The sequence below is a fragment of the Emydura macquarii genome, unplaced genomic scaffold (assembly GCF_026122565.2).
Source record: "Emydura macquarii macquarii isolate MOO-44397 ecotype Brisbane River unplaced genomic scaffold, CSIRO-AGI_Emac_v2 contig_3295, whole genome shotgun sequence".
Classification (NCBI taxonomy): domain Eukaryota; kingdom Metazoa; phylum Chordata; order Testudines; family Chelidae; genus Emydura; species Emydura macquarii.
In genome coordinates, this window is record NW_027133432.1 from 2549836 (window position 1) to 2575106 (window position 25271).

Sequence of the window (25271 nt, forward strand, 5' to 3'; positions counted from 1 at the left end):
GTCATTCTTTCAGATTGCACCTCTGCAACCAACGGCAGTTACAGTTTCAGCTGATGGTGTTGGGTTTGCCATCTTTCAGGTATGCAGTAAGATATTTTATACTTATTCTTTTTGAAGATCCCTTTTTAAACATGTTTTTTGAAGAAAGAATTAATAGGAAATTTCATAAAACTAGATCAATAAGAAGAAATAATCTTGTATTTATATGAAAGAGACAAGGCAGGTGAGGTACTAGCTTGTCTCTCTCATCAGCAGAAGTTGGTTCAATAAAAGATATTACCTCACCCACCTTGTCTCTCTCATATCCTGGACCAATATGACCACAATGCACTGCAGACAGCTTGTATTTATACAGCACCTTAAATGAATCCCAAGGCACTCTACTAATTGCCAAAATTATGTGAGCCAAATTCTGTGGAGACATTTCCCCTGCACAATCACTGAAGCCAGTGGGATTGCATAGGTTATAAATCAGTGCAGAACATGGGTACACTCTTTGTAATTTATAGATTACCTTTCCCACTTCTGAGCTGTCACAGTTGTTTAAATACTTCACAACTGTTTAGCGCAGAAAATGAAGAAGGCCACGTTCTCCTCACTAGGCTTCAGGGATGTTGTGCTGCTCTGACAACACAAGGAGGCTCAATTCTGCCTGCAGTCTGCCAGTAGGGAATGTTTTGCACCAGCTACCCTACCCCAGTATAAGGGAAATGTGGGAGGGGGTGGAGAAGGGAAGGAAAAGAAGTGTAGTGGAACTTCACTTTGCCAAACCTCTATTGGGATCCAGAGGACCTTATGGTATGAGTTCAAGCAGCCCTAACTTGATTTTTGTCTGCTCTCTCTTAAGCTAGGGCTAGCACCGATTGGTCCTCAGATTCAGGGACCAGTAACTGGCTCCCTTAGGCTTCTCAGTTTCCTACCTGGCAGAGCTCAACTGCAGAAGTGAACCTTATCTGTTATGTTCAATGAAATTTCAGAGGCAATTTGTGCAGGAAAAATAGCCATTCTGAATCAGGCCTTCCGTCCATCTAGTCCAGTATCCTATATGACGGTAGTCACTGTGAGATGCTTCAGAGGAAGGAGCAAGAAACCCTGTAGCAGACAGTATGGAAAAGCTAGATCTTATCTAGCATGGGGATTAAGCCCATGTCTCTTTATTTAAAAATATAGATCACTGTATATCTGGTAGTTATAGCCTATTTTACCACAGTGTTTGAAAAGGCGCCAATCATTACTAATCCTACACAGGGAAAATTGAGCTTAATCCATACTGAAGAGCTGATCCTGGCCATTAGTCTTTAAATCAGAACAAAATTGCAATTCAGGTTTCTTATAATCTGTTGGATCTCCTCTTCGATGTCCTGACACATTTTGGAGATCAGGAAAGAGACCTGAGAGCTTATTCTTTTAAAATGATAAATATACATCTGGATAAATAACATTCATAATGAAATTTGCGTGACTGGACATTAGCAATGAAGAGCAGTTAAAGATATATATTGTTCATTCAGCATCAAGCTGCAATGCCTGAAGACTCATAAATCATCAGTCTTTTTTATGCATCTCCATAAATGCTGGTTCTGTTTACAGCAAAGTTCCAATAAATTAGAGGATAATTTTAGAATCCACACAGTGAGTCATAATGAGAATAAATATCTCAGTGGGGCAACATTTGCTCATCCATCATATCAAAAAGGGACGGGCAGGGAACTTAGCAGGGATGGTTTCCAAAGAGCAATGATACTATTTAACCTTCACCATTATTGAGAAATACTGCATGGTTGTTAAAAACTATTAACTTGTCAGTATTTGGCAAAGCTCATTTCAAATTCAGCAATTAATCCAAACACACTATAATGTACATTTTTAATAGACTACCATGAATACTGAGGTTCAGAAACCAAACAGATGTACAAAGGTCTACACTATTATATCCAGTTCATCTGCTTAAACGAAATCACTCTTCGGTTGTATTTCTTCTTGTAGCTTAGAGGCAGAGATGCTGTGATTTTATCTTTACCCTTGTGTTCCTCCTGCACCTTGGCAGAGCAAAGACAAGGCATTGGAGTAAGGCATTTCATCCAATAAAACTATTCTTAGCTGGGACCACTTCTTTTCATCTGCTTTCCTTGGTGGGAAGGAGGAGCTTCAGGAAGGAGCTCCGAAATTGTTCAATTGTTCAGATTTCTCTTTTTCCCACCTGCAAGTAGGATCTGGATTTTGTCTGTTAAATCAGATAGCGTATGACAACATGATCGTATTTCTTCAGCTGGGTTTCACTGTCCTAGACCTTTTCAGAATGCAGTAGTCATACACGCTATTCCACAGATCTGACTTTATCTCCAGATGTAGCATGTCACACACTGATTTGTTTAAATACCAGAAAGTACCATGCCATCTCCTCTTGGGATCCCAAGGCCTGGCCATTACTGGAAGAAACTTAGTTCTCCACAAGATAGATTCTTAGACAAACCTGTATCATTCTTGATGACACTACTAGCTACTTTGTAACCTCCTCCAACGTATGTCTCGAGTTTCAACTGCCTCTACTCCAAACCATCTGAGATGCCATGAAAATTATTTATGTTGGATGGTATAATTACAGAGAGGCAGACATTTTTCTTGCAGTCTTTCTTAGTCTTGCAGTTGATAAACTTGCACAGCAAGCCATCTTCCTGGCTTGGAGAGGAGCAGGATTAGTCCATCCCTACATTTTGAAAAGGATGGTAGCTCTGGCCTGGAATGGTCAGAAAGTATACGTGTCCTAAAGAAATCAGTCTTTCCTCTCCTTAAACATTTTGGACAAAGGGCCAGATCCCCAGGTACAGTGATTTACACCAGCTGAGGATCTGGCCTTGGATGTGCGTTTTCCCAACACATTTTCACCAAGGTTAATAAATGATTAAAAGGGAGAAAAAAATTAATTGGAGAGAGACAATGCTGAAAATATTTCTTTTAAAAAATGCCCTCAGCCAAATACATGTTTTTCATGGTGCTAGTTTAAGAATAAGAAAAGGAGAGGAAGTTGTCCTTGACTGTATGGAGACCTTCAAAGTAACACACATTTTTTGGATGTGACACCATTTAAGTTATTTTCTTCAAGTTTTTTTGGATGCAAAATATTAAATTTCAGTTTCCGCTCCCGGACCTGCTCCAGTATTCCTCTGTTATAAGAAGAGTGGACGAGTTCTGCCTTTAGCTATGGTAATTGAACCTCTGCTACTTAGTTTGGCTGCACCAAAGAAGGTGGCTTCAGTTAACTTGTTTATATCTAAGAACTGTTTCCATTCCTGTGTGAACCTTCCTTTATCTATGAGAAGAGAGGAAGGAAAAATCAGACCTCGACAGCAGTAACTCATGCCAGTAAAATGTTTGCTAATTAACCTGCTCAGTATGTTGCTTCAGATGTTTCTGTGCTGGTGGTAAATTCTCAATCATTTGCTTTTCCTGGCAAAAGCTAAAACAACATTTTTCCTGTGATGACAAATTGCTGTACGTGTTCCAGCTTGACTTTACCAAATGTACAGCATGTCTCCAGTAAACTGACCGCTAGAGTCACTCTCTCCTCTGTGTTATTCCTGAACTTGTTCAATTGCCTCGAGACATGTTGTTGTTCAAGAGAAGTTTTCCTTTCAGAACCCATGGTGTTTTGCCATCTTTGTGGTGTGTTTATTGAATCATCTCTCTATTTGGGTGCTAAATTCAGAGGTGCTGTACAAAATGACAGGAGTCAACATCTGGAAGTTGGAGTATGTGGTAGAACTTACACAACAAAGGGTCAGAAGAGAGAGCAGGAAAAGCAGCTCACAGAAAATTAAAGGCCCCTCTGCTTGCACTGACTTACTGGCATGTAACTTGCACCATGCTTTATGGTACCTTTGAATTTAGACCAGAATCTTTTCTTTCATTGCCTGGCACCATTCTAAACAATTGTATGACAATGGTACAATTTCCTAGATACTCTTCTAATCTCCCCTTTCGCTGTTGGAGTGAGGTGCATAATGATGTATGTCAGTTAGTTTTATTTAAAAAGATAAAGCAACTCTCTGGCTATTTTCCTATAATTAGCAGAAAGTAAAGTTCTCTCTGCTGTTCTCAGAGATTTATCCAGAAGGCCAAGAAGACAGGGAAAGAGTATTGGTTTGTATATTAAATCTTTATAAAAACTGACTTCCCTTTTGTTGGGTATAATCGCAAGTCTGACAAATGTTTATTAGCACTTCAGAGTAAAAGTTTTCTCACCATCTTGTAGTCGTTTTTTGTCATTCTAGGAATTTCAAAGTTGAGCTTTCAATTGTACCGAGTGCTCTTCTCCCTCAGGTGCTGAATTATAAACTGTTCCTCTGGTCCCTTTCCAGATACCTTACCCTGCCATCCATGCTGGTAGGCCATGTTTCAGTGGGAAGATATTGCTATTACAAATCAGTATCGCATGGCAAGTTTATCAGTCTAAGGCATATGACATTTATGTTTGACTCTCCACAGCTTCTGAATGCTTTGTATCTGGCAGGCTTGGTCCTTTACGCCACGCCAGCCATTTCCCTTTCTTTGGTGAATGTTTTCTCATGATTGATCACACGAAAGTGCTCCTGGTTCTTTAACCCTGACCTCAGGCTGTTCACATTTATACTTTCCTAAAATGTTGTGTTAATCAGATCATCATCTAGTTAGACAGACCTTCCTGAAGAAATTTTTGTTCCAAAACTTCTGCAGCTGATTTAAGCAGCTGATGCACATCTACTACATTAAATACATCAGGAATCCTCTGAAATGGTGTCTAATGTATAGGCTTGTTTTATACGTATACCGCTGTCCTCTGTTAGATAGAATGTCACATCCTTGTGTAGATCACCTGGCGGAGACATGCATTAGTTGAACAGGCAGGGGAAAACTCAGTTCCTGATATTTCTGATTTGTGTTTAGCTGATGACTATGGTGGTATCTTTGTATTAATGAAGTAGCTGATGTGACAAATGGGTCCTTATTAAAGTTTAAATAAATATATATCTATAATGTATTGATCCTAGACATACATAAAATGCTAACCATCATCTGTTTTGAATGTAGAATTGCTATGATATAGATCACACATAAAGGATCAAGGTAAATTCTGTAAATAAAACTGTCTATTTTGGGAGTTTATTCTATTGCTTGCCTTCCATATTCCCAGGTACAAGCACATTTTTTCTTTTTAGCTCTGTTAGTGTCATTGTCCAGAGTTTTCTTTCATTGCATTTCAGAATTGACAGGAAAGATCTGCAGCAGTGCACATTATAAAACAGTGGAAGCTACTTCGGAAACTCCTGGGTTTCACAGAATTAATAAGTTTTCCTCAGTCAGGTCCTGCTAGGGTCTTAGTGGATGGCACTGTATCATAACATTCAGAATGTTGCACATGTAGCTTCCTGACACTTTCTGTATTCCTTTGAATATCACTGATCTGTCAACAAAAAGTATTCAGTGGATACTGAAGGCTGACTTTGTACCACAAACAGAAATGTAAGAATCCAGATTTTAGACAATTGCTACATTTAGTATGATCTGTTCTCTAGAGCTCTACCATTGTACACTTTGAGATCTAACTGACTGTCTTATTGAACTCATTTTTGTTGTGCAAATGTCATCTATGTTTTGTGTTTTTACTCCCATAGCTCAACATTATTTACAATGTGAAACATTCAGTCACTGATAGAAGGCGCAGATCTGTCCAAAGTCAAGAAGCTTTTGACTTAAATGTTGTTGTAAAAGATGACAAAAATGACATAAACCATTTGACCTTAAATGTATGTACAAGGTAAGTAACTCATTTGGTGCTTCTGCTGCTTCTCTTAGCTGTGCAGTATTGATATTATTTAAGAGGTACTAACTATGTATTTTAATGCCTGTGATTTAGATGCATATCTACTAAATAACAAATGAATGACTTCATAGAAAGGGCTAATTGTTAAACTCAGAAGCAAATATTTAAACTACCAAAGAGAGAGAGTTTATTTGATCTGAACAGATTATTAATTGCCAGTTATCAAAAGCAAAGCTGCCATTAGTTATCTCATTTTTTCTAAGTTTGCATACATTAAGTATGAAGGTTTCATAAAGGTTAGTGATATATGGAAGTGTTTATATGCACAATAATATCATTTGAAGTCTCAAAGGTTTTTGGTTACGTGTGCTGCTCAACTATATAAGATCTGCAGATTTTATCTCCGAGAAATTTGTGAATAAGTAGAGCTGGTGGAGAACATTTTTGACAGAATAAAATTTTGTCACAGTATGTTGTTTTGTTGAAACTGAAACATTTTGTGATGACATATTGGTTTTGAGAAAAACTTGGTTAGGCTGACGAACAGGGAGAGCAAGACTCTCATGTTCTGTATCATGGTGGTTAGAGCACTGGCCTCAAATATGTGAGACCTAAATTGAAGTCCCTATTCAGTCTGATCTGAGATGAAAAACTCTCTGCTCTGACTCAGACAGGGCTGGGACTTGAACCCCAATCTCCCACATCACAAGGCAGTGCCCTAACTACCAGACTGTAGAGCATGACTGACACATATATACACTGCCCCTTTCCATATCTCAAATTGAAATGTGCTAGTTTCAGTGTGAAAATGGATGCTGTTATTGCAAAAACAATCAAAAGGTTTTGTTTTCATTCCAAGTGTGGAACAAAGGATGCCAGTTGTGATAGTGTTTTTTGTGATGTGAATACGTGTCCACTGGAAGTGGACTCAGATCACCAAACTCACTTCCCACAGGCCACTGACTAGCCATCAAATGTTATCAGCTTTTATATTTGGGGTAGCAGTGAAGAGGTGACATAGAACCTCCATATCTCATTAGTTATCACTGAGTCTGTCTATATCACCCAGTCACACAACAGAATTGTGTTCTTAATTCCTTTGCTGGCTTTCTTTGCTACTTGGCATGACATTGAATATATAGAGTATGAAAGGGAAGCGTTTAAAGAAAATGTCTTTCTGTTGTCCTTTTCTCACTAGACACATCCTGTTGTGGTTCAAGAACACTGGATAATTCACAGAAAAGCCCTGAAGGGCATTGTGCTTTTATATCCTATATTTACATATTTTCCTTCTTTTTTGTGCTTTACTATCAAGGACACTGGGAGGAAAACAATCTTTAAGAGCTTATCTGTTCCTGTTGAATATTTCCTCCCTTGAAATCGCAGCCCCCTTCTTGTGACATTAGAATAATTTCCCTGCAAATATGACGGTTGCAAACCATCACATCGTTCACACTGCTTATTTGTGATACCCCTTCACCGTACATCCTGAGTATGTTATCTGTTTAAACTGTGAACTCCTCAGGGCAGTGACTGTGTTCACTCTGTTTGTACAGTGCCTAGCACAATGGGGCCCTGATCACAGTTTCAACCTCGTGCTGCCATCATAATACAAATAATAATATTTATATGTATGTATGTATGTATATGGATGCTGAGAGGCACTGCCACCTTTCACATCGTTCTCTGTACAACCACTTTAGGACAGTACATGACCATTCATGACCAAGGTCCATCAGTGTGGAGCCTAAGGTGGTCCACACGAGTCCTGTGTTGATGCATCTTGGGTCGGATTTGACCCTTAGTGTAATGGAACTGCACCTGGGTTCAGATAAAATACTGTTTTTCTCTGATAAATGAGACACTGTTCTTGCCATGTGTACTGAATGCCCGAGTAATTTTATAGTTCGTCATTTTGGAATCCATATAACATGATGTGATGTTTCATTTCAGTATAATCTAGAAGTCATAGCAAGATGCAGGTTGTTAGTTCAGGAGAATTCCTAAACTGTGGGCTGGTTTGACTAGTTAAGGGTATGCATCTTTGGCCAATGGCTGCAAACCCCTCAATGTTTTTTCCAATACCAACCAACAGAAATTCTGTCTTGCTTCAACCAGCTCTTGAGCTGACCTTGGCCAAAGCACTAGGTTAACTGAATAACATTTGCACACTGTGTGTCATCTGTTGAGCTTTGAGTTTGTGATGTCTCACCAAATCTCCTACTGGAAGCCGTGCCAGACTGACAATATCCTGTAACGTCCTGGACAAACCTTATGGAATTAAGATAAACTTTACTGAATTAAGTTAAACCTTATTGAATTAGGTTTAATAACCCTGGGGTCTATTGTGTTCAAAATGCAACCGCGTGTGTGTGTTATTGTGGCACTGAATGTAACTCCTCAAGGAGGAGGGGGATGCTAATGTAATTCTTCCAGTTATCAGCCTCTTTAGAGCCGCCGCTTGGGGATGTGCAAATATATTAGTTCAAACTGGATTCCCCAGGGGCCAACAAACAAAAGAAGAATTTTTGGATAAATAACCTACACAGGTTCAGGGCCTTCTTCCTGATCCAGCAAACAGACAGGAACCTGGGTCCACAGAGGGCACCAGGCCAGAGGGAATGGTTGGAAAGACTGGGCCTACTGAGGCCCCGTAAGACTGGGGGTTTGTTCTGAGCTGAAGCTGTGATGAACTTGAAAAAACAAGGAAACCCCATGGGTGGGGTGTTGAAGGGCAGCTCCTGTCAGAGCCCATGTTAGGGTAGGGGTGCTCTCTGATTAACTTTATTAGCATGTGTGTAGATTCTTTCATAGTTTTTAATATGTTTTTTCTGTAATGCTTTTACCTTAAGAATAAAATAGGCTTGCATAGAAAGAGCTGTGTGGTAACTATAACTGTGGGCAGTCCCACTGTTAACCATCCCTGAATAGAAAGCAAGTGGGCTGCTTGGGCAGCCGGCCTCTGTTGGAAATGGCAGTGATGGCAGGGAGCTATTTAGCCTGGAGATCCCTGGGTCAGAAAGGAAAGAGAACCATATTTCCACCCAGGAAGGGTGATGGTGCTGGAGGGCAGAAGCCTGAGAGATGGTGCCCCTGTTGGACCATAGAAAGGGAATACAGGTGCAGTTGCCCTGAACTGAGAGAGTGGCCGGATGGATTTTTGGTTAGACCAGATTGCTAGAGGAGCAAGTGCTGCCGTTTCTGATTCTGGATGGCCTTGCCCCTTGCATGCAGTAGGATTTCTGCTGTACCCAAGCAATGGGAAGGCGTGCTTCATTAGCTCTACTCATTCTGCCTTCTATGCTTACTGGCTACATATGCTTGATGTCTATGCTCATTTGCTGCCCTCTGCTGCATGGTGCAGAGGGGAGCTACAGCTCTTAGAAGGAAGGAAGTGAAAAGAAAAACTTGTCACTTAATTGAGCTAAGGAAACCATGGGCTGGAACTTTGTGATATGAGACAATTCCTCTAGCAATCTATCACTAGCCATTTTCCTAGTTGTGTGTGTATGTGTGTTTTTTAACGGCCCATGTTGCTGAAGAGGCAACAGCTGGGACTATTCTTCTCTCTGTTTTTTTGGCAGAAGGAGCATTTGTAATTGTTGGGATAGATCTGACACACTTTTAGGGGGGGAACCAGGTTGGTTGGGTTACCCATTGTCATCTTGGTGGCACCCAGACTGGTTAGATGACTTGGAGGTTTCTGTATCCTCTCAGCTGTAATTATTAACACACAGACATAATTATGTCCAGCTCCAATTCAGTTATTTGTTTTCAATAGCAGCTACTTTGGCACAGTGCATCATCCAACAGATGGTTTCACTTTTTTTCTAATCTCATGAGCCAACTGAAGTCAACAGTTGTGTTGTATTTCTTTCGAAGTCATATCTGCATTTAATCAGCCATGCTGTCAGGCTTAATAGAATTGCTTTGAAAAGCAAATCTTCCCCTTTTTTAAACCATCCAAATCTACAAAGGAATAGTTTTATTCAATTACTTTCAACTACTGTCAGGCATTCAAAATGCAGATTAGAGACACGCTCCATCCCCGGATAACCACGGTGGTTTACTCTTCGTGCCAAGGAGACAGCTTGTGCCACCTATTTTATTTAAAGAAACGATCTTTGCTGGGTACATAAGTGTTACTTGTAGAATAAAAAGCCATAAATATATTCTAATGATTCCATCGTGTACCATGGGATGTTAGACTTCTGCTGTAAAGTACAGCTTTGATGTTCAGCATGTGATTCTCCAACTGTCAGAAGATGCTATAATAAGCAATATTAGGGAAAAAATGGAAAACTCAAATTTGCTAAGCTTTCTTTTTCCAAAACCAGATCAATAATATGTATTGATCATTTTAAAATTGTATTGGAGGTTGGAGAGGTAATCAAGTGATTCCATTAAGTGAATTATGGACCCTTATCTGAGAAATAAGGAGCAAGTTTAATAGTTTCTTCAATTCATACATTTACACAAAAACACCAAAAAAGGTAGCATCAAGTGATATGGTTTTAGAATCCCAGCAGTGTACAATATGTAGGCCCCCTTTAAGATTTACACATAATTATATTACTATTCTGCATTTTTGGGGCCCATGTTTGCTGTTACTGCAGCCAATGGGAAAACTCCCTTTGGCTTCAATGGATCAGGATTAGGCTCCTGCATATTTCAAATAATTGCAATACTGCTCTTTGCTCAGAGGTAAATATACTCCTTGGTCCTGTGGTTGGAGTTGCTAGGGGGAATTGAGATATAAATATTTGTCTCTATCATTAATTTTCAGACTATGCTAAATGAGTAGCTTAAAACTTTAGAAATTCCACATCTGTTCTCAAATATAACTTCTTTCCTTCGTTTCCCAAATAATTATACCAGCTATATTATAATGAGGAGTTTAAATAGAAGAATGTTTTATTTTAATGGTAGAATATTTGATTTCTATTAAAAGTTTTCCTGTCTCCATTTTTAAAAAAGGTACTTGGGGTCCAGTGCATCTTCAAAGAGTGGTATGGTCCTCCTGGAGGTTGGCTTACTCAGTGGCTTCTCTGTATCACCAGATTTCATTTCATTAGATGGTCCAGTTAAGAAGATGGAAAAGGACAATGGGAAAGTCAACCTATATTTAGACTCTGTAAGTTGAAAAAACAAGAATATTCATTTGTAATGAGAGATGCTAACCTTAACTCTCCACAATTATTTGACTTAAATTCAAAAGGACGCCTTTATAAAAATCATAATTACATCTTTGGGGAGTCAGTAAGGGCAAACCATTACTCATATGGCATGAGTGATTCCACTGTTGTCAACAGACAACATTTGTAGGTAAAGACTACTTATATAGTACAGGCTTGCTGGATTGAGCCCTTATGTAAGATATTTAAGTGATCTGTGATGAGGCTAAATTTCCACTAAAATCAGTTACTGGCCTAAATCCAGACCCTGGTCTTTAGAAGTGAGTTTTTAGAACAACCAATCATCTAGTCCCCATTCCTCTCCCCCCTCCCACCACCATATCTAGAGTTCTCTGAATGTTTCTCTTGTATTTTTCTAGCTAAATGAAACACAGGTTTGTGTGGATATTCCTGCTGTGAGAGACTTCAAAGTGGCAAATACTCAAGGCACCTCGGTAACTGTAATGGATTACTATGAACCCAGTAAGTGTCAGTCATTCTTGATAGATCATGGTGATTCACAAGCTAAAATATGCAATTATTGTATTCATGAAAATAAACAGTGAAAATGTGAAGATCAAGAAAAAGCCATATTGCACTGAAAAGTCACTTGATACCTTACAAATGCCATAGACAGGTTGCTGTCCAGTAACCTCCAAATGTGTCAAGGGTTATAATGAATCACTATTATCTCTTATACAGTATTTTAGTCTTAATGAAGCAATTCCTCAGCTGGTGTAGATCAGCATAACTTCATTGAAGCCAGTTTATACCAGCTGAGAATCTGGCCCAGTGTGTTTCCAGAACTATCAAAATGAAGTATGAACCCTAGTGTGCTTCAGTTACCAAGCTAATGATTATCTTTCAGGTGGTCCTTCCATCTGTTTCTTATTTAAACTCAGAGGAGAGAGTGCCAGTATTTTGATTTCAATAGTTATGTACATGCAAAAATATTTCCCAAGTTCTGTTTTAGGTGTGGAATGTGTTTTGAAGAAATTCAGTCATGTACAAAGCTCTCGGGTAAAGTAGGAGGCAGTGGGGAATCATAGGAGAGTGAGGAAGAGGTTAAGATAGGCCAGAGAAAATGGCAGAGGGCTGGGTCTTCCTACTACAAACTGACCTAAACTTTAATAAAGATTTGGGTTTGGTTTGAGTAATGGGTTGAAAGGATTGTGCCGGTTATTTTATCCAGTTTTGTTTGTCCATCCCTTAGTATGATATAGAGGAAATCCAAACACTCCATGGCAGAGTGTTCTTTTACAAAGTATTCTATCTGGAAGGAGATAATTCATTCAACCTATAAAGAATAAATATAATCATATCATAGAGATCAAAATTAAGGAAATGGCAGAAGTAATTAATGTATCCTGTCATCCTAAAGAGTGTTTAAGTCCTATGGTGTTAATTAACACACTGTCCATTTGTGCATGACATGAATACATAATGGCTACAATCTATGGACCAATTCCTGCAGTACTTACTTTGGTGAAATTTCCATTAACTTCAGGACTGGCTGAGTTCTGCAGGATTTAGCCTTTATGTGTAGCATTGATAATGAGCTAAACTCCAAAAAGGACCTAGTGAATGTTTAATATTTTTGAATTTACAATGCATAAATAAATCATAGACTCATAGAAATGTAGGGTTGCAGGGACTTTAAGGGGACATCAAGTCCATCCCCCCCCATGCTAGGGAAGGATTAAGTATGCCTAGACCATCCCTAAAAGGTGTTTGCCTAACCAGTTTTTAAACCCCTCCAATAACAGTGATTCCAAAGCCTTTCTGGGTGACCTGTTCCAATGTGTAACTACCCTTAGAGTTAGAAAGTTTTTCCTAATATCTAACCCTAACCTAAATCTCTCTTGCTGCAAATTACACTGATTACTTCTTGTTTTATTGTTAGTGAACATGGGGAGCAATTGATCTCCATTCTCTTTATCACAACCTTCTACATATTTGAATACTGTTATGTCTGCCTCAGCCTTCTCTTCTCTAGATTAAACATGCCCAAGTCTATCAACCTTTCCTTGTAGGTCACGTTTTCTAACACTTTTATAATTTTTGTTGTTCTCCTATGGACTCTCTCCAGTTCGTTCACATCTTTCTTAAAGCATTGTGCCCAAAACTGGACATAGTACTCCAGCTGAGGAAATCACCAGTGTTCAGTGGAACAATTACCTTCTCTGTCTTACAGATTTCACTCTTGTTAGTACATTCTAGAATGGCATCAACCTTATTTGCCGCAGCATCACACAGTTGATTCAGATTCAACTTGCAATCCACTATCACCTCCAGATCCTTTTCTGCAATACTGCTGCCTAGCCAGTTATTCCTCATTTAATATTTGTGCATTTGATTTTTCCTTCCTAAGTGCAGTGCTTTGCATTTGATTTCATTTATTGATTTCAGACCAATTCTCCAATTTATGAATATCAGTTTGAATTCTAATCCTGTTCTCTAAAGTGCTTGCAACCCCTCCCATTTTGGTGTCATCTGCATACCCTCCAGTCTGTCCTCCAAGTTGTTAATAGAAATATTGCGCCCCAGACCACTGCGGGACCCACTTGATACATCCTCCTAGTTTGACAGTATACCATTAATAACTGCTCTTTGAGTATGGTCTTTCAACCAGCTGTGCACTCACCTTATACTGCTTTAATCTAGACCATATTTCCCTAGCTTACTTATGTGAATTTCATGTGGGGCATGTCAAAATCCTTGCCAAAACCAAAATGTATCATGTCTACTGCTGCCCTCCTATCCACTAGGCCAGTAACCCTGTCAAAGAAGGAAATTAGATTGGCTTGGCATGATTTGTTCTTGACAAATCCGTATTGGCTATCACTTATCTTATTATCCTCTATGTTTGAACACAGTGATTGTTTAATAATGCATCATTTAGAGGTGTAAAATGTGAATGTAATGTATAATTACATCTTGTGGTGGTGTTAAAAAACTACACTATAAACTACAAATACTCCACAGTTTTAATGCTAAATAAAGAAAAAAATGGCTTCACATATTATTTTACAAGCAGGCCATTCCTAATGCATTGTAGGATAGCCAATATAAATTAGTGAAGCAGTAATTTTGCCAATGCATGTTTTTACAGTCAAAGGAATATTGTCCATGATGGTCTTTAGTCAAGTGTCATAGGCAGTACAATGGGCCCCTGTGCCCGGACTCTGGCAAGAGGTTTGTGAATTGTTTCCCTTGCTATTTTAATAAGTAGTGTTCCATCCCATATGACATATGCTAGGTGCTTTAGTGCATTAAGTGCCCTGGAAATTTCTGTCATCACTCACAGTTGCTGAGAGAAAATAATTGGATGTGCATGTTAGTTGTGAAGGGTGTTTGCAGAACCTTGTCTAATCTAATTAACTGTCTCTATGCCAGGGCTCTGATGAGGAGTTTGGAGAGCCTTTATCTCCTGGCTGTGTCAAGCAGTGTTTTATCTACAGCTGGCCAGGAAACTACATTTCCTTTCTGCAAAAAAAATTGAGGTTTTGGAAAGATTTCCATCCTGAATCGGGATGAAAAGACAAAAACTTGACATTTTTTGCAGACATGAAATTCTGCAGCATGTCATTTTGGAAATACTGAAATGATTCTGCAACAGGTATGTTTTGCTGCCTCCGAAACAAAATGTACTCCTCAGGTTCCCAGGGAGCCTGTGAGACTTGGCTCTGGTGAGCTGTAAAGGAGCCTGAGAATCCTGGCTCCCAAACTCCCCACCACAGGGGCTTCTGCAAAGCCAGGGAGCCTGGCAGCCCAGTAGAAGAGTTGGAGGGCATGGGAGCTGGGGTCTTTGTGCTTCCAGCTCCTGCTCAGTGGCCTTCCAGGTGGGTTGCCAAGAAGCCAGGGAGATGGGTGGGTGAGCTGGCAGGAAATTTGCCTAGGAATCAGCACGTTCTGGCAGAATGTTTCGATATTGATAAATTGCCATTTTCCAATGGAAAAATATTTAGGCAGAAGATTTCCGATCAGTCCTACTTTTTCTCTGTGACTGTGGATCAATTAAAACTACCTTTCTTTCAGTGTTTGTGCGAACACATTGCAAATACTTCAGTGCTGGCAGAAAGTGAACGCAAAAAGGGGCAAAGATTCATTTCTAAATTTGAGCAGATACTTAAGGAAATTTTTTCTGGTATTTGCCCCAGTCTGCATTAGTGTTTGGTTGCATCCTTTCAAAAATACTTTCCCTATGAAGTTGAATAAGCTTCCTCTTGCTATTATTGTTTGTAGCTGCAATATACAGCTGTAAGTTATTATTTTTTCTTAAGCGTTGGCCAACTGCTGGTGATGGATTTGAATTAAAAGCATTGTTTTTCTCCTCTTGCATTCTAGATTCCACTAGAAGTCATAGTATTTCAGTGGCTTGGTTCATTCCAAGTATTTATTTTAAGAAAGAAACAAGGACAAAATATATCAAACTGCTGTGAAAATGCAGACTAAATATTTGTTTGTTGGACAATGATTCCATTTAAGATCAGAAACTAATGCTTACTAACCTCTCTGAACAGGAAGAAGAGCAGTTAGAAGCTACAATTCAGAAGTGATGCAAGGCTTGTCACCTTGCGTCTTCTGTGAAAATGACTGCAGCCTTTGCAAAAGAGATACAGACTCCAATGATGGCTTGTTTCAGCACTCTTCAGTGATTTCCCTGTTCTGCTTATTGTTTGTAATACATGTGACATTGCTGCAGAGCTGGGTGGTGTAAGAAGACACATGTTTATGTTGCACTTCTAAGATTTCCGTAAATCACCCAAAGAAAGTTTTATATTCATAAGAGCTGATGCATCTCCCTGAGAGATCGGTGACTAAACTCCTATTGAGTTCTGTAGGAGTTGGATTGGGCCTATCAGCTAAACTTCTCACTGTGTCAGAAAACATCTTTCATGTTTCTACTGGACAAGTTTAACAACTTCTTAAATGCTGGTTTCATGCTGTAGTTGTTTAGATTTTCTAAAGAAATACAGAATTAGATTAATTGAGAAAACAATTAAGGCTAACTTCCTATTTTCTAAAGGTTCTTTTTCTCCTTTCAGCATTGTTTTTGTTTTGCTTACTGTTTATGGACAGGTGTTTGGTAAAAATTAAGAAAGAATGTTAGTTTATGGAATTATTCTGAAAAATTATCTGCCCTTTGATTTGATTTGACTTTTAGTAAGCATAACTATGGGTTTGCATCAGTCCCCTGCTCAGCTCTGTTCTGCATACTTAATGCTATTTAACATTAATATTGAACTCCATTGTACATGCTCATGATTGGATAATAGGAAAAGTAAATGGAGCTGTCTACAAAGCAGTTATGGGAGCCAGGAGGTGATGCATTCATGGTTGCTGATAATCAAAAAACCTTCAAATCTGTTTACCATTACAAAGAAGTCAGCTTTTGCCAGTTTTTGTTACACATTTTTTTAAAAAAAATAAGCTGTTCAAAGGTTTCAGAAATTTTTAATACTCTTTACATTGAAAGAAGACTTTGATTCTTACAATGAAATTTGGCAAGCAGAGATTCCATCCCTGGGGCATTGTGTTTATTTCTGAATACCCTAAAAAAATTTTGTTTTCCCTCTTCACACTGAATGTTCTAGCCATTGAACTCTGGGAAGTGGCAGACCTGTGACCAGCAGCAGGAATCCAGGATCAAAGTTGGCATGACTCAGTTCTAGTGTCCTTGAGCTCTGTAGAATTGCTCCTCTAGAGGACCTCTGTTACAGGATGCATTGGTGGATTACATGGGTGCTCAGGACTGTGTTCCTTATGTTAATGATATGGGCACCCTTAGCTAGCAGCAGCTATATACAGAAACACCTGCTGCTGCACAGATTAAGCTTAGTTTTAGGACTTGATCCTGCAAACCATAACTCCCATTATTGATTTCAGGAAGGGACTGTTTCTTTTCTTTTCTTTTTAATCAAAATGTAGCTTAGGAATGTTCAAAAATTGTCTAACACATGTCTGTCTGATCGTCTCTCTATCGAGTTAACTTTTAAAATATTTTTCAGAAATGTGTGGGGGGGTCTCATTTTGGGTCTGATCCAATGCCCATTGTAGTCAACGTGTGTCTTCCCATTGACTTTGATGTGCACTGGATCTGGCTCACTGAGTAGAATATTTACTTTGAGCTGGATTGTGTCTCACTTAGGCCTTGTCCACACTAGAAAGTTTTGTCGACGGTAGTTTTTTCAGTGATAGAACAGTGCTATAATTACCATGCTCGCGCCCATCCACACACCACTTATTTTGTCTCAAAAACGCAGCCACACTTGGTATCAACAGTGAGAACAGTGCATTGTGAGCAGCTATCCCACTGTGCAAGGCGGCAGCTTCTGCCACTAGGAATTCTGGGATGGGGGAGAGGAGTGCGGAGCAGCTTAATGTCACATGGTGCATTGCATTTCCATGCCGCCATTCGTTATGTTGCTGGCAGCGACTCACGCCATCTTTTCAATGGCTCCCCACTGTTTACTGTGCACCCACCATCTCAGTCTGAAAAGATGGATCCTGCGCTACTCTGCACTGTGGCTTTCAGCATTCTGAATACATCACGGCTGGTCGCGCAGTACATCATGAGCTCCGAATCGGAACAGGAATCCGAGGGGCCTGCTGAGTGACATGCAGACAAACAGCACCACATTACTGTTGTCATTCACAGAGTATCTGCACATGGTGAACTGCCGCTTCTGGGCTCATGAGACAAGTACTGAGTGGTGGGATCGCATCATTCTGCAGGTGGGGGATGACACGCAGTGGCTACAGAACTTTTGAATGCGCAAAGCCACCTTCATGGAACTGTGTGTGGAGCTGGCCCCTGCCCTGCAGCACAAGGACATGAGAATGAGAGCTGCCCTCTCAGTGGAGAAGCATGTGGCAATTGCTGTGTAGAAGCTGGCAACTCCAGACTGCTACCGGTCAGTTGCTAATCAGTTTGGAGTTGGCAAGGCCACTGTTGGAGCTGTGTTATCGCAAGTATGCAGGACCATTAATCGAATTCTGCTGCAAAGGACTGTGACTGGACAATGTGCGTGAAATAGTGGATGGATGCGCAGCAGTGGGCTTCCTTAACTGTGGTGGGCAATCGATGGCACACGTATCCCAATTTTGGCACCTGACCATCTTGCGACAGAGTACATCAATAGGAAGGAATACTTCTCTATGGTACTCCAGGTGCTTGTGGATCACCTTGCGTGTTTCACTGACATCAACGTGGGTTGATCAGGAAAGGTGCATGATGCTCATATCTTCAGGAACACTGGCCTGTACTGGTAGCTACAATCAGGGACTTTTTTTCCAGATAAAAAGATTCCAATAGGGGATGTTGAGATGCCCATAGTGAGCCAGGGAGACCCAGCATACCCACTAATGCCATGGCTCATGAAGCCTTACACAGGCAACCTGGAGAGCAGCAAGGAGCGCTTCATAACAGGCTGAGCAGGTGCCGAATGACTGATGAATGTGCGTTTGGCAGGTTAAAGGCGCGCCGGAGATGCCTTTATGGCAGGCTGGACTTAAATGGGGACAATATTCCTGTGGTTATAGCCACTTGCCGTGTGCTCCATAATTTATGTGAAGCTAAGGGCGAGAAGTTTGCCCCTGGGTGGACCACAGAGGTGTATCAGCTTGCATCTGAATATGAGCAGCCAGATGCAAGGGGTATTAGAGGGGCACAACAGAGGGCCATATGCACAAGGAAGGCATTGAGGGCCCATTTTGACAATGAAAACCCATCAGGTGTTTTTTGAAACTGTGCTGTAACGTTCTCTGATGGCTATGCAGCTGTACATATGTGTCGGAGGCAGGTGCACATATACTCAACACATAAAGAGTGCTTCTTGTTTTGAGAACTTACTTTTATTATTAAACACAAAACAAAACAGCACACAACCTAAACAAATCCTAGAGGGGAGAAAGTAGTGGGAGGTCAGTGCCAGCTATGACAGCTGCATATAAGTCCAGCTGTTGTTTTCATAGCTGTCTGAGGGGGTGGAATGAAGGGGGTAGCTAGATGGTCCATGACTTTGGTAGGAATGTGTAGGGGAAGTTGGTGGAGTGCAGGGAAAGAAGTTCTGTTGAGGCTGAATGGGGAGTTGAGCTTGCATGAACTGTGTCTGCAAAGACACTATTGTCTTTAGAAGCTCTGTCTGCTCTTCCATGGCCTTGCTCATGCACTCATGGCCAGCTAAAATGCTCTCCTGGTTTTCCTTCCGTTTCTGTCTGTCCATCTTCTGAGATTCTGACACTGATTGTCTCCATGTCCTTTTCTCTCTTTGGACACCTCAGAGGCCAGGAGGAGTTCCTGGAACATCTTCTCCTTGCATCTCCAGGGTCGTTTCCTTATCAGTCTTAGGCACTCTGCCAATATAGGGGCCTTAGCTGCGAAGGCCACATCTGTGTAAGAACAAGAAATAATGAACAAAACCATTAGTGTGAGTGCCCTAACAGTACACATGAATCACTGTGAAACACACCTCATTCTCACTGTCCCCCTGCGCAGAGGACAGCTCCTTGATCAGCCTGAGAATGGTGAGTTGGGGGGGTAAGATCATACAAGTAGGTCTGGGTTCGGGTGGGTGCTCGCTTGGGGCATAAATGCAGGTACATAGGGAAAACAAATTTCAAATTGTGCCACCATTCTCCACAGGCAGGGGCCATACAAGCAAATATCTCGCTCCTTAGAGTCAGCAAGGATGCTAGGATGCATCTCCTCCATGTGAGCAGCTTCAAACTGGGTGCTTCTGCTGCACAACTCTTCACTGCTTTTGTTCCTGCTCAAGTGATTGTCAATTGGCATGGGAAAGTGATTACAACAGGGGGCAGAAACACAGCTGATCTGCCGAGGAATCTGAGGCAGAGAATCAGGGAGTACCTCCAAGAAAGTTTCCTAGAGGTCACACCGGAGGATACCTACAAAATCTCAGCATGCCTTAACATGCTTCTTAGCCATACTGCCTAGATGCGCAAGGGAACAGGAAAGCACATGCAAACACAGCTACTCCTGTGCATTTCTATCCCTTCAAGCACCTGTATGTTTTAGCCAAGCTAAGGACTCCTTTGCCTCCAGTACACAAGCTGAATCAGCTTCCAAACACTTATCAGAGCTCCCCTCTCCTGCATCCTGAGCTGAAGGGCTGGGGCTGACTGTAGCCTTCTGGGGTGGAGAACAGCTTCTGACTCCCAACCTCAGCAACCGAACTGCTCCCCGGCTTTGGGTCATCCTCCAGTTTCACGTCCTCATCAATGACCTCTTCGTTGGGGTTCAGTCCAGTATCTGGCGGCCCCGGGGCCATGGAGGTCTCCATGGGCATTTATGGGGGGATGTGGGGTCGCCTCTGAGGATGGATTCCAGCTCTTTGTAAAAGTGGCAGCTCATTGGCTCTGCACCAGAGCGACAGTTTGCCTCCTTGGCCTTGTGGTAGCTGTGTCGCAGCTCCTTGATTTTAACTCGGCACTGCAGTGTGTCCCGCTCATAGCCCTTCTCTACCATGGCATAAGAAATCTGGCCGTAGATATTAAAGTTCCTTCAGCTAGAGCGGAGCTGGGGCTGCATGGCAGACTCCCCCCAAATGCTGATTAGGTCCAGCAGCTCTGGTGTGTTCCAGGTAGGAGAGTGTTTGCTGCATGGAACTGGCATGATGAGATGCAAACTCTCCACGCTGATCAAGCAGGAAGTGGAATAAAAATTTCAAACTTACTATAACTGCAAAAGGGGAGGGGTGGGTGGCTGCAGAGAAGTGGAGTGCAAATGGATATCCAGTGTGGTCAGGATTGGCATTGTGGGACGTTTCCAGAGGCCGATTACCATGACAAACACATATAGCAGTGTCTACACTGATGATTTGTCGCTAAAAGTTTGTCGCAAAAAACTCTATTCCTCTTGTCAAGATGGTTTTATTTTGTTGAAAAAACGGCAGTTTTGTCAATGAAAGGGTCATTGCAGTGTGTACACCAGGATTGTTTTGTCGACAAAAGGTGACTTTTCTCAACAAACGTCTCTAGTGTAGATCAGGCCTCACTCACATTAGGTCGTATCTTACTCATTGAACTCAATGAGGCTCCTTCTGAGTACAGTACTATGCTCCTGGATCTGGTCTGGAATCTGCCCTTCTGTGTAGTAGTTCCATGGTTTTTTCAACAGCCCAAAATTTATAGGAAACCAAGATCCCAGTATAAAATAAATATTCTTCTTCCTCCTATGCCTATGACATCCTGTTTATCAGTCAGCTCTTTGGTCCCATGTATACAGCATGAGCAGTCACAGCTAGTATATGCTGTGGAAGTTATTTTTTCACTTTGAATTGGAAGATACTGACTCCTTGGTGAACTTTGAGGACATTTCTTCTTTCATCTGGCACTCTGGTTCTGGTGGGCAGCAGTCAGGACTGATTAATATGTCAAGTTCTTCGGATTTATTCTAAATTTCTGGAACCCAGAGGCTATTTTTGAGTTGTACTATACATTAAGCCATCAAGAGAGAAATTGACATCAGGTTAGTATTATGATAAAGAGTCTTGTTTTCCAGTGGAAATGTACTGGAGATGAATTACTACTTTCTATCAGTAGGTAGGTAGTGAAAAAAAACCCTAAATTTTTGCAGCTAATCCTAGCTTTCCAAATACCTCCAGAAATACAGCTTCCTTTTGTCTAACTTTTTTGCAGTAGAGCTTGTATTAGTGTTCGCTTAACTTTGTTTTTCAGAAACAACACACGTTTTAAAGAGTTCTTGGCTGTCTAATGAACAGCACGAAGAAGCATCAGACATGCTGCATCCTGTCATGAAAAGTGTCATGTTCAGTATGTGAATGGTCCTTTTTAATGTGCCACAGGGACATTATTAAAAAAAATCCAAATCTGCCTCCACACTAAAGCATATTAAAGGGGGCATGAATATGCACAGCATGTAACTTGGCATGCGAAACAGAAGATTGACAATGAGGTGACTTTAATCTGTAGTCTATTGACAAGAATTATGTCACCAAATCGCTTTTTGATTGTAGGTAATGCCTTTAATTTTGTATCATAGTCACAGGATAATTTTGTAAGTATTCAGATTTTATATTTGCGGTGGATGAATCTGCGGTAAGAGAATATATTGCACAATAGTGGATGCTCTAATTTTCCTCATTGCATATAGGAATCTGTATAACATTGTTTATCGCACACATTTTTTGCATTACTTTGGAAGATTTGGCCACACCCTTCAACTGGAGCAGGGTTAAGTCCTTAAAGAGCACTGTTAAAACAATGTTTTCGAACAGGAGTCCTGTAGTGCGTTGTCTGATGGTTGCTGTTTGTTTAAATATTCTTTGATGCTCCCAGTGCCCTCCTCAACAATGCACTATTGATGCTCAGTTTATAGAGTCATTATTATTTTGTCCAGCAAGATGAAATCACCATATATAGGATACAATTAGAACTAAAAATACAATGTATTTAAAACATTCAACTCTCATTTTCATCCATGCAATCTCACTGAAAGCAATGTGGCTGCATGGTTATAGCTGAGGGAAGAATTTGAACCCTATATGTTCCAAATTCTGTACGTATCTAAATAGAAGCTTGGTACATCTTTGATTATATCATTGTAAATCACTGGGCAATGTTTGCCCTGAGCTGTGAGTATTTCATAATGACTATATATGGACTGAAGAGTTAGCCCACAGGGGCCTTTCAACTGCTGCCAGCGGTCCAAATCAGAGCCCCCCAGACACCACAAGTTCCACAGTTTGTCAGACTGGGTCATATAAACATCTGTGATATACCTTAGAGGGAGATCTATCTGAAAGGGACAATTTTGAAAAGCACCTAATTACCACTGACCTCCAATGGGACTTGGGCTCCTAAGTGACTAAGTCACTTATGAAAATGGACCTTGTGCTCCTCAGTCATTTTTAGACACTTTTCAAAATTTTAGTCCTGGAGCATATTCAAAAACCCATCGAGTGCAGGAGCACCTACTGGCTTGAAGTGATTTCTATTATATACAGAGTTTACGGTTTGGTTCAATATGCTCTCAGAACCCACACTATACAAATTGTTCCAGCACCCCTGGTTTAAACAGGTGCAGGGACTCTGTATAAAGCATATGTGTATACAGCATAACTACAATATAGTGTAGGAAGTAGTCTGTTAAGAATATGTAATATATTTAAAAAAATTAGAATAATAAATATCACCTCTTTAATTTGTTTAATATGTAAAATGACAGCTAAATTTGAAAAGAGTTGACAGTATGAAAGACAATTCACTGAGGTCATTTATGTCTAGTTTGCTTCCTTTCCTATCTCAAACTCTTAAGGAGAGAAGTCAAGTTCACCCTCATTGTATTTTGCTTAATTCGGCCATCATAATAGTTTATCCTTTTCTAATTTGCCCTCACATTTTATACAGATACCGTCTCCCTTTATATAGCACCCTGTTTTTGTTTTTCTCCTTCCTGTTTTTTAACATGGTAGAAGAATGTTATTAACTACAGCATTATGGAAAAGTGCTTTGGAATTTAAAAGAAAATGACCTTCTTATAAGCATTTTGAAGCTATATAATTTAATAGAGAATTATGTGCCTACTGAAGAATTTATATAGGATGATCCAAGAAACATATGGAAAGGATTTCACTTGCTTGTCAATTTAATTCTGTATATTTATAATTTCTATAGATGCCTATTTCTTTAATTCATATTAAATTATATAGGACTTACCCATAGCCATGATTTCAAGGTTTTCAAGGAATATATATCCCCATATATAATTTATGGATGAGAATACAACAGCAGTTATTGTCTACTTGATCCATTTTCTTGTTAGTTCCCCCTGGGTAAAAAGCCCTTAGGCGCCATATGTTTGATTTCAACAGTACAGTTGTGGAGTAAGGTTATTCTATTTTTGTATGCCATTTTGCAACATCATTGCACTAATATTATTTATGCAGTAAAGTCTGGTAGCATTAGTGTTATCTGACCATTCCAAATTCTTATTCTTTCTTGTTGTGGCTATTTGATTTCTGATGTGTAAAAGCGTTAATTTGTAACTGTACTGTATAGTACTAAATATATATAACCAGAGATCCTGAACAAAGAATTCTCTTTAGTTTTATATAATGCATTTGTTTCTGTGTTTCTTGGTACTTACACAAAATCTTAAATAACAATTCTCAGATCTCATGTCAGACATTTTCTTATGCATTAATTTTTATTGTGGTTTTTAATATGTTAGATTAATTTGATGCTAATGTAAATAAGGAACTATAAAAGCACTGGCTAAAGAGAAGCATAGTATAGGCAGATATGCTATATGTTTCTACACAGCTTTGATATTGCACATCAGTCCTGGTCTGCTGCATCTCATTCTCTATTGACCTAGGCCTTGAGGCCGGAACCAATTGTGCTAGAATTATTGTTGCTTTGAAAGATGGTCAAGTATCTGCTTTGATCTATGCTGAGGTCATCATGCATATTTTCACTTCTAATCAAATCACAGAATACTAAAAGAAAATCTTTGCTTTTTTTAGCTATTTTGGAAAGACTGCAGCCAATTGGTATAAATTCTTTATGGTGAATATTATGGGATTAAATATAGACTAGTCTATGTAAGAATTTTAGAAATTAGAATTGATTTTTTTTTATTCAGAAACAAATTGTGATGCACATTTGAAATTCTATTAAAGATGACATTAATTTTTGACAAGTTGTTTGCTTAGTTATTCTAACTAAAGAAATTCTGCTAGGGTGACAACATTCAACAAGGATGTGATCATGCTCACTCTGAAATTAATGGGAGTGTTGCCACTGTCTTCAACAGAAACAGACCCCTAAGGATCACACAGTGAACTCCATATGGATCTAAGTGCCAATAATGAGCCCCATGTACTGCTACTTGGAGTATGTGCAGGGATTTTTCCATGCAGTTTATTGCAGGACTGGGGCCTAGATGGCAGCAAGGGACCACGATTAAATCCTTACACTGCACTAGCATGATTTATGAAATAATAATTGAATAAATGTCCGCTGAATTTTCAGATTTCCCATGGTTTGGAAAACTTTTCTCATGGGAATTATAATCAGCCGGGAAGCAATCCTTAGTTTGAAAGTAGTTAATACTTCAGGTTGTTGAAGTTGAGGTGTCATGGAGGTAAAATCAGTGAATCCACCAGATTAGTTCAAAACTTTGAAAAATACAGTACTGTATTTAAAACAGTATATTAGCTGGAGTGAGCATTAATTGGGATAACTAACAACTTATTGAAAACATACCATCAGATGGCAGTAGGTGATTAGAGAAACTTGTAGTATTTCAA

General features: G+C 40.0%; 1 protein-coding gene across 2 annotated transcripts in view; it reads left to right on the top strand.

Annotated features, from left to right (window-relative positions):
- Positions 1-16922, top strand: part of CD109 (CD109 molecule) — a 116654-nt gene extending 99732 nt beyond the window's left edge. The window contains exons 29-33 of one of the 2 annotated variants that reach the window (XM_067532641.1): positions 14-79; positions 5652-5794; positions 10778-10934; positions 11355-11457; positions 15498-16922. In XM_067532641.1, the coding sequence (XP_067388742.1) occupies positions 14-79; positions 5652-5794; positions 10778-10934; positions 11355-11457; positions 15498-15694 (666 nt within the window). In that variant the 3' untranslated portion in view covers positions 15695-16922. Of the gene's footprint in view, positions 1-13; positions 80-5651; positions 5795-10777; positions 10935-11354; positions 11458-15497 lie in introns of those variants that run through there. The other variant, XM_067532642.1, reaches the window with a different exon arrangement.
- The last annotated feature ends 8349 nt before the right edge of the window (positions 16923-25271 follow it).